The 8,936-nt window shown below is 41.1% G+C and overlaps 1 protein-coding gene across 1 annotated transcript in view; it reads left to right on the top strand.

Moving 5' to 3' along the window:
- Nucleotides 1-4,437: 4,437 nt before the first annotated feature.
- Nucleotides 4,438-8,936, top strand: part of LOC113448758 (uncharacterized) — a 42,601-nt gene continuing 38,102 nt past the window's right edge. The window contains exons 1-4 of the mRNA XM_026719533.2: nt 4,438-4,450; nt 4,800-5,102; nt 6,203-6,538; nt 7,542-7,865. Coding sequence (XP_026575318.2) covers nt 4,438-4,450; nt 4,800-5,102; nt 6,203-6,538; nt 7,542-7,865 — 976 coding nt within the window. The remainder of the gene's footprint in view (nt 4,451-4,799; nt 5,103-6,202; nt 6,539-7,541; nt 7,866-8,936) is intronic.

The raw sequence follows: 8,936 nt of genomic DNA, 5'->3' as shown, positions 1-8,936 counted from the left end.
AGTTTTGATGAGCATATTTATTACATAGAGAACATTTGATGGATTTTTCATTATCCTTTAGAGTTTTGTAGCATTTAAGGCATGTGCAGGAGTCTTGTGGTTCATTGGTTACTTTCTCTTTAGGTTGTGGTTTGGCATTGGATTTTTTTCTTGGCATGGTAGGTTTGTTATGATAGTACGTTGATTGAATTAATTAATGGAACAATTTTGTGTAATCAATATAGCCAATATCACACCAATCAATCAATTGCAGTAATCTTCCTAGTCAAATAATTTTCCTAAGCAACTATCAACTTAATCAATTAATTACACAAATCGCTAATGAATTAATTACACTAATCATTAATCACACTGTTCAATTAAATTCACTAAATCACTGATTTTACTAATCAATTAAATTATATGAATCTTGATTTTTTAAACTAAACAGTAATCACACTATTTGCACTAAACACTCTAATCACACTGATCAATTAAAACAATAAATCAATTAAACCATTAATGAAATATTTTATAGAAATTGATTATCTAATCATTGATATAGGTGATAAGGTAGAAAAGTTGTAAGTTTTGAGGTAATGAATTAAGGGGTGCTTGATTAAAGTAATGAGGTAGTATTGAGAGTCTGCAAGGAAAGGGTTATTTGTTTTACTAGCAACTGTGATTTACTGGGTGAGAGGAATTTATTGCTATGATTGCTGCTGCTATTGCTCTGTAAACAATGGTGTAACAAGATGTTCAAAGCACGCCGGATTTTTGAAAGAGAGCAAAACTCGCTGAATTAAAACACTTTAACTACAATCAATATGTCTCTGAAGAAGATTGCTTTCCAATAGTTTCTTAAAGTTCTTCAAGTTGAGTAGTAGTAAAAATACAGTCCAGAAATTTGGGTTAACCAATCCAATCTGTCCTTTACTTTTAAAGTTACTTTGAAGCAGCTTGGAAAGTCAAAAACAAAATATGCATTTACCAGAAATCCTCTGACCCCTTACCTTGCTTCTTATAGAAATATTGTGCAAAACCATGAAATTGCTGATCTAAGGAACTGGAAGTAGGCATGTTTCAGTGAATAAGGATGGGTCTGGAAAATAACAAATATGTACTTCTTCTTGGTATAGTTTAACATAAGAAACACCCCAGGCTAGGCTGAGGCTATGAAATGTATAAAAGTGATGCCTCAGGAAGAGCCAGGGGTTCAGAATTTCCCATTCTAATGCTCTGAACCTTGTGCACAAATGTGTGCACAAATTTATTTGTGCACAAATAAATCTGTATTCTCCAACCTTTCGTGGTCTTGTGTCCTGATTTGGAAACAGGATCTGCTGCAACAACTTCTAGTTGCAATATCTTTTTTTTTTTAACTAAATCTGACAGTCACTCCAGATCATTAATCGCAGCTATTTTCCTCCTTTGAGTCCCACTTTCCAAGGAAAATTCCACTGCAGAAATTGGAGTGATTCTTACCAAGACTAAGCACGCTGTTACAAGATCTTTCCTTTCTTTTTCACCTCTCTCTTAGCTGCCTTCCTGGTTTCGATTCAGCCATGCTGGCAGTTCTCTTTTTAGTTCAGATGGAGGGGTTTTCTTTAGGTCAGTCAAGGAGACCCTCCTTTCCTTGCGACCACCGAAGCATTCCTCTGCCATCCAGGGTGACTTTCGGCTCCTAAGAGCCTCCGGGCTTTCTCCTCCCTCCTTGTTTCTCCCTGCCAGCTGTCCAATGTGGCTCTGGGGAAACTGTGTGGGGGATATTAATGGAAACACGTTGTCTGGCGTGAAAGATACTTCTATCAGCTGTGTGAGGGATTGAAATGAAGGTACGTTGTTTGTATTCCGCTGGCTCCAAATGCAGGGTTGCCAGATCGCAGCTTGGCTCTGCGGCCAAACTCAAGTCAAAATACGGCCAAATTCGGCCAAATTATTTTCTCTCATGGCCAAATTTTCCGGCCAATTTTTTTTTGTGTGCAATATAACATGAGGATAAATTGTTTTTTTGTTTTTTAACTGTTTTTAAATAATCAAATCATAAAAATTAGTATTTATTCGACAACGTGATATGACGTCATGGGAATTTCTGCGTTTCCTTACTCACATCCAGGCTAGGCAGCTCACTTCAAATAACCGCTACTACCATTTGGAAAGCTGGATGACTGAGAATCTCCATAAATCTCTAAAGAGGCTTCTTTGGGGCCAGTCTCCTGTTTCCATGAAGTGACCTCTCTGTGAAATCGGAGACTCAGGCACTTTTTAGCAGGCACTAAAAAGAAATGCTCCTCGCACCCCGGTGCGCAATGACACTCTCACATTCCGCTTCACGGCAGAGGCATGCAGAAAAAGGGGATAGAAATGCGCGCAGTGCTTCTTTGATTTGGCGCACAGGCACTTTCCTGCCCTGTTGCCATGCCAACAGCTTCTTTGCACTTCACCTGTAAAAAAAAAAAAAAAAAACCTTGCCACGACACAGGAACATTTTTGAGAGACAAAAACTCCCGGCTCGTTTCAACAAGTCCGGCGTTGGAAGCCAAAGAAAAGGTTTCGCACTCTTATTCCCATTTATTGACCCATTCACAAGAAGTGCAAAATGGGCAGGGGGACGGTGTTTCCGCATGTCGAGCTGCTCAAAATGGGTTAAATCCCCCCACACACACACACACAAACACCCAGTGGGGTTGTAATGGGAACATCGCACCGCTTTCACCCCCTCCTCCAGCCAACTTTTAAGGCGGTTTGTGTTGAGGCAAAGTGGGGGGGCAGAGATTTCGAAGTCTACGTCTATTGTGAGTCCCATGTTGTGTTTTCCCCCCAAAGTGAGACGCTCCTACCTAAGTCCCGCTATGGGTTCCTAGGAAGAAACAAGCCAATCGGGGAGTTTTGGTGGCCTGAGGCAAATAAAGTGAACAAGGAACGGGACTGCACCTGGAGTAAACCTGTGTGTGTGTGTGTGTGTGTGTGTGTGTGTGTGTGTGTGTGTGTGTGTATAGACTCTGACGGGAAGACCACACAGCCCTCTCCCTCCGGCGCTCTAATCAGTGTGGCGAAGAAGGTCTCACTGTGAGAAAACAATCCAATACTGAGATGTTTACATCTGGGTTAACATCCACTTATACTACGCAGCGCTGTTCACAGTCAGAAGGCTTCGGCCTTTGTATCGCGTTATTTTTCAGAGGTTTTCAGACGATCTGACAGTCATTTTCATGTAAATATAATGTATTGAAAACTGGTATTCAGCCAAAATTTCGATTTCATGGCCAAGCAACTTTCATACGGCCAAATTTCCGGCCAAATATATTTGGTGGGAGACATGATTTTTTTTACAGCCAAACAGATTTCTATATGGCCAAATTTCTCGAATTTGGATGGAAAAATGGCCAGATGGCAACCCTGTCCAAGTGATCCAGTACAAGAACTCCACCAGTATGGTTAATAAGGCTCAATGGAAAGAGCTTCACTTCTCTGGGGAAGGAGAGGAGGGCTCTGGATCAGTTAGCAGGAGCTCTGCCAGCATTATTAAGGCTCCATGGCTTCAGGATCCAGCGTTTGGGGGCTTGTTTTTGGGGCTCTGGTTTACTCACGGTTACTGGTGTAGGCGGCAGCTTTAAAAGTGATTTCTGGTGTAGGTGGTGGCTTTATAGTGCTCCAGGAGCGAAAGCCTCACCTTCCTAGTTGGGCACCTCCATTTCCAAAAAATTGAGTTTGTTTCTGTTGTGTGCTCTTGTATTGTTGTGGCTGAAGCTGAAGTAGTCATTGACTGGTAGGACATTGTAGCAGATAATTTGTGTACTACGCTTAAATCCAACCATAGGCGGTGTAGTTCAAGTTTATCCAAGCCCAAAATCTCAAGCCTGGTGATATAGGATATTCTGTTGCTGACTGATTAGTATTGATTAGTATTCTGTTGCTGATTGATTGGTATTGATTGGTATTCTATTGCTGATTGATTGGTATTGATTGGTATTCTGTTGCTGATTGATGATTGATTGGATTTTCTCTTTCTTCAATAATCAAGGCATAATATTTTAAAACTGGAAAACTTCATACTATATGTATAACATAAACAATAACATTAATTTGGAATTAAAATCAAATTAAATTAATTAAAATTGGTGGAAGCTATTCATTTCACAAATGAAGGCCAATACATGGGACCCAGGATAATGTTGCAGGATCCAATTTGGGTCAGTCACCAGAATCAGAGGTCTTGTCTTTCAAGCTTTTGGACTGATGCTAGAGCTCATCTTCAGGGAAACTTTTTGTAGCAGAGTGTGTGCCTTGTGCTATTGTGTGTGTGGTATTTATATGGCGCCTATTGTGTGTGGCTTTTTAGTTGTTGATTGGGGTGTTGATAGATGGCTATTAAGTCATTGGCTGTTGTTTCCTTAAATAAATCAGCACTCTTGTTGACATTGGTCAACAGCAGTGCTGATTTGCCATTAATTTGCCATGTACTTAGGAGGTAAGGCTTGGGAGCACAAGGAAACAACAACCAATGACTTAATAGCCAGCCATCAACCAAAAAGCCACACACAAAAGGCACCATATAAGTATCACACACCAAACAGCCCAAAACACACGCTCTGCTAGACAGAAGTTCCCTGAGAATGGTCTCAAGCATGAGCCCAAAAGCATGGAAGACTAAATCTCTGGTCCCAGTGACTGATCCAGATTGATTCCTGCTATTTATTTAATGAAAATTAACCTAGCATTACTGAATTTATTTTAAGATTGGTTTCCAACCTGTAATGTTTCCTGTTACTTCTCATCATTTTCTTCTTCTTCTTCTTCTTCTTCTTCTTCTCCCCCAGAAACTGAGAGAAAAGAAAATCCTTCCATCCTTCCACTTTGGCCCTGCTGTAGCCCCAGCACAGAAGATGCTAGCATGGTAACTTTTGCTTGCCTGCTCATTGAACATGGTGCAAAGTCTTTTGAAATCACATGGGAACCTAACACTCCAGAACCGAAAAAATTCTCAACACAGGAAATGAGTGGAAAGAACCTGTTCACAACAAGTCAACTCACTGTCTCTTCCTCCAGCTTCTCCAAAAATCCTTACAAATGCAGTATAAAAGAAAAAAAAGATTTTCCCCCAGTTATCTTCACAGACAGATGTAAGTTTCTTCAAGAGGGTAATCAATGTGAGGTTAAGGCCACCAGAAGCCTGATTAGTAAATTTGGAGCTGGAACTCTGCCAACTGTATAGGTCAACTGGGAGGGACAGTGGTGAGCATAAAAATAGAGAAGGTGACTATAGAAGGATGCTTGTATATCAATGGTGGGATGCTGCCAGGGTGGGTTCTCCAAGCTGCACAGAATCTTAGCTAGGGGCTCTTCGGAACCCCTGCAAAGCCCCAGCAGCCCACCAATGGGAGTTTGCAAACCAGAACTACCAGTTTGTTTGATCTGGTTCAAACCAGCAGCTTCCCACCACTGATCTATATGGTTTTCTTGGCAACAGCACAGAAGTAGTTTTTCTTTCTGTTTTGTTTGTTTGTTCCCCATTTTAGCCTTCAGTCCTGGGATTCCTGAAACTCTCCAATTCAAGTTCTACTCAGACCTGATGTTGCTTAACCTTCTGAATCCAAATGAAATTAAGTGGACTCTCACTTGTAGAGGCCATGCAACAATCACCTTCAAGTTTTCTTGATGTCAGGACATTATTAAGACAGGGTGGCTCATCAGGACATCTGGAGATGATCAAAGATTTAGGTTCTGAAGTTAACATCCTGTTCAGACTCTTGAACTGGTTGTCAAATTGCTTCTAAAGTCAGTTAAGTTTAGCATCTTTGACCTTCAAAATTGAAATTAATGGGGACTAGGATAGAACAGAACAATGGTGTTGGATGATATCTTGGAGGTCTTCTCGTCTAATCCCAAGTTCAATCAGCAATCCATTTGCTATTTTAGACAGGCTCTTGCTAAAAACCTCCAGTGATGGAGCACCCACAAACCTCCAGTTATGGAGCACCTACAAATATCACAGGAAGCTTATCCTAACCCTTCTAAAGTAGATTTCGCTGCAAAAGGCCCATTGGAATTTAAGTGTGGCTTGTTCCCTGTACATTTTTAACATAAGAGAAACAGGTGATGTTCTCCATGTTTGCTAGTTAGAGCATCAGGAAGACAGCTTAATAAATAGTCCTAAGTACAAACATTTCTTAAGAATGGCTCTTCCAACAAAGAGCAATGTTTTCCTACTTTGTATTCTCAGATTGCATTTTGCAACCTCCGAAACCAGTTGATGTCCAGATTTTAACCCCCAGTTGTGGCACACAGAGTTCAGTGATCAACGTGGAACTGGTATGCTTCTTGAGAAGCCTTAGTAGTGGAAAAGCCAAGGTGGAATGGCTGAAGAATGGAGTACAGCTGCAAGAAAAAGAAGAGGTGACATTGAGAGCCATTGTAGGAAAGGGTAGTGGTTACTCCAGTTTCATCCACCTGAACATCAGCAAAGAGAGTTGGGACAAAGGGGACCTCTACACCTGTAAAGTGACACGACCACCAGGCAGTCAAAATGTCACAATGCACAATGCCAGCAAATGCCAAGGTGAGTATTACCCCCTAAAGTATCAAGAGTTTATGGGCTATAAAACAATGGAGGGGTGAGAAGTAATCCAGGCAGATCATCATCTGCAGGAGTCTCTAACTTTCTGGCTTTATGAAGCAGCAGAGATAGCATGGGGGAAGAGGGGATGGTTTCATGCAAAGCAGCAGTGCATGAGCCTGCACATGTGAATGGAGCTTTGTTTGTGAGCATGCATACTGGCCCCCTGCACAACTGGAGCTGCACATGCAAGCACACACATCTGCCATTTCCATGGACTGGTTCTAGATGGGCTACAGCCCAGTACTGGACCCCAGTCTAGGGATTGGGGACTCTTGAGCTAATGCATGCTTCTAAAGATGCGTTAGGAGTGTAGTGTGAAAAGCCCATCTTGGTGACACTGTGTTCAATGTTGATATTAGAGCTTTTCATAAACAGCTTTTCAAAGACCATCTGTCAGGGTTCCAAGTAATAAATCCATTGCAGAGAAGATTCCAAGGCAATTAAATCCATCAAAGATTACTTTTATTGGAAATATTATATTGGCACATATCTGGTGAAAACCAACTCTGAAAATTCCTGCTGTTTTCACCTAATTAAAGTAAAATACTTTCTTCTTTGTCAAAACAATCAATCACATGGTCCAATCACCATGCAGTTCAACAACTGGGTGGCATCAATCCACCTTCTTCTGACCAGGTGTGAGAATGTCCTTGGTTCCTAAAAGAAAGTATTTTGTTTTGGCTACAAAAATCTCTCTATCTCAAATCCCCCCTCCCTGACTCCCAGCTCCAGTGTGTGACCGAATGGCTTCGGTCAGGTCAGCTTCAGGGTTGACAGCATCTTGCTTGGTTTTTAGAACTTCCTTATCTTTAAAGAAGCTACTAAGACTTGCAGCTTCTTAGCAAGTATGTCGCTATTAATGAATTATTGAAGATAAAAAGAAGCACTATTCTCAAATAGTGTTATAACCCTTGTGTCATCTGTCTCCTGGCCTTCTCCACAGTGTGCTATGGTTGCATGCATCAACCCACCATGTCTTTTACCAAGCCATCTTACAAAAGCCTGCTTGATAGATCAGCCATCCTAGTCTGCACCGTGATTTCTTCAAACCTTGAAAATGCTCAGATCACTTGGCTTGTGAATGGCAAACCCAGCAGTGATGTTGTGGATAAGAGGGTGACGACGGATGCTAATGGAAGTCAGAAGTTGAGAAGTAACCATTCTGTGTCTTTGGAACAGTGGACAAAGGGCACCGTCTTCACTTGCAAAGTAACTGGGAGTTGCTTTAAAGAACACAGAAAAGAAATCACCATCGAGAAGGCTACACGTGAGTAGATCACCATGCCCCTTAAAATGCTGCTCCATCAAGGAAGCAAGAATCACATATCTTCAAAATAAAAAAATATATACAAAACAGAAATAATGTCAAGAATCTTGGCTTGGTTGGGATCGGAGTCATCCACTCTTGGTTTTGAGTGACTTCATTAAAGTAGAATTTCTCTGAACATTTTGAATGTGCTTTTCTTAGGTGTTTTGCATCTCGGGCTGATGATCATGTGATAAAAACTACCCAGGAGTTCTTCTCATATTTGTTGAGTTCTAGAATTTCCCCAAATTCTTTTTCAACCTCTTCAGAATCTTTTACATGGCCCGTCTTCACAAATTCACCCTTTCCTCCTTTGCCGTTTTGTCTCAATCCATGTTTTTGAAGGCCACAAAATAATGGCTGGTAGGGTGATTGTATACAGCCTGCTCACAATATTTTAATGTCTATCTATAGCAGGGTGATTTTTTTAAAAAATAACAGAGAATAACAAAGTTGGAAGGGAACCTTGAAGTCTTCTAGTCCTACTGCCTGCTCCAGCAGGAAACCCTATAACATTTCAAAGAAATGGTTGTCCAGTGTCTTCTTTAAAAATCTCCACATTGGAGCTTCTGGAAGCAAGCTGTTCCACTAATTAATTGTTCTCCCTATCAGGAAAGTTCTCCTCTGCTGGCTCCTCTAAGCTCTGCTGGCTGCTGTCGGGCCATAACAATAAGACACAGCCAAATTGGAGTGGCAGATCAGTACTCACCCCATGCACAGGGGTTTCCATTGAACCTTTATCAGCAGGACACATGAGTTGTGATGTCATTGCCCAAGCCCCACTTCTTTATATGCATGCTTCGACAATGCAATGCATGTGCAAAAAATGGCAGAGTTCAAATGGTGAACTTGAACGCAATACGTTTTTTGCTTGCCTGTCTCTTTGATTATGAAATTATCGATTGACTGATTGGACCTGGGAAAAGAGAAGAATGGGAGAGAAATCATGAGCTAAGTTAGCCACGATAGCCAGTTGTCTTAGAGGTTAAAAAGACTGGATTTACAGAGGGGATATTGAGGTTAGGCAAGAAA

The sequence above is a fragment of the Pseudonaja textilis genome, chromosome Z (genome assembly GCF_049901715.1).
Source record: "Pseudonaja textilis isolate UNSWEBS1 chromosome Z, rPseTex1.2, whole genome shotgun sequence".
Classification (NCBI taxonomy): domain Eukaryota; kingdom Metazoa; phylum Chordata; class Lepidosauria; order Squamata; family Elapidae; genus Pseudonaja; species Pseudonaja textilis.
This window is presented reverse-complemented; position numbering and strand designations above follow the sequence as displayed.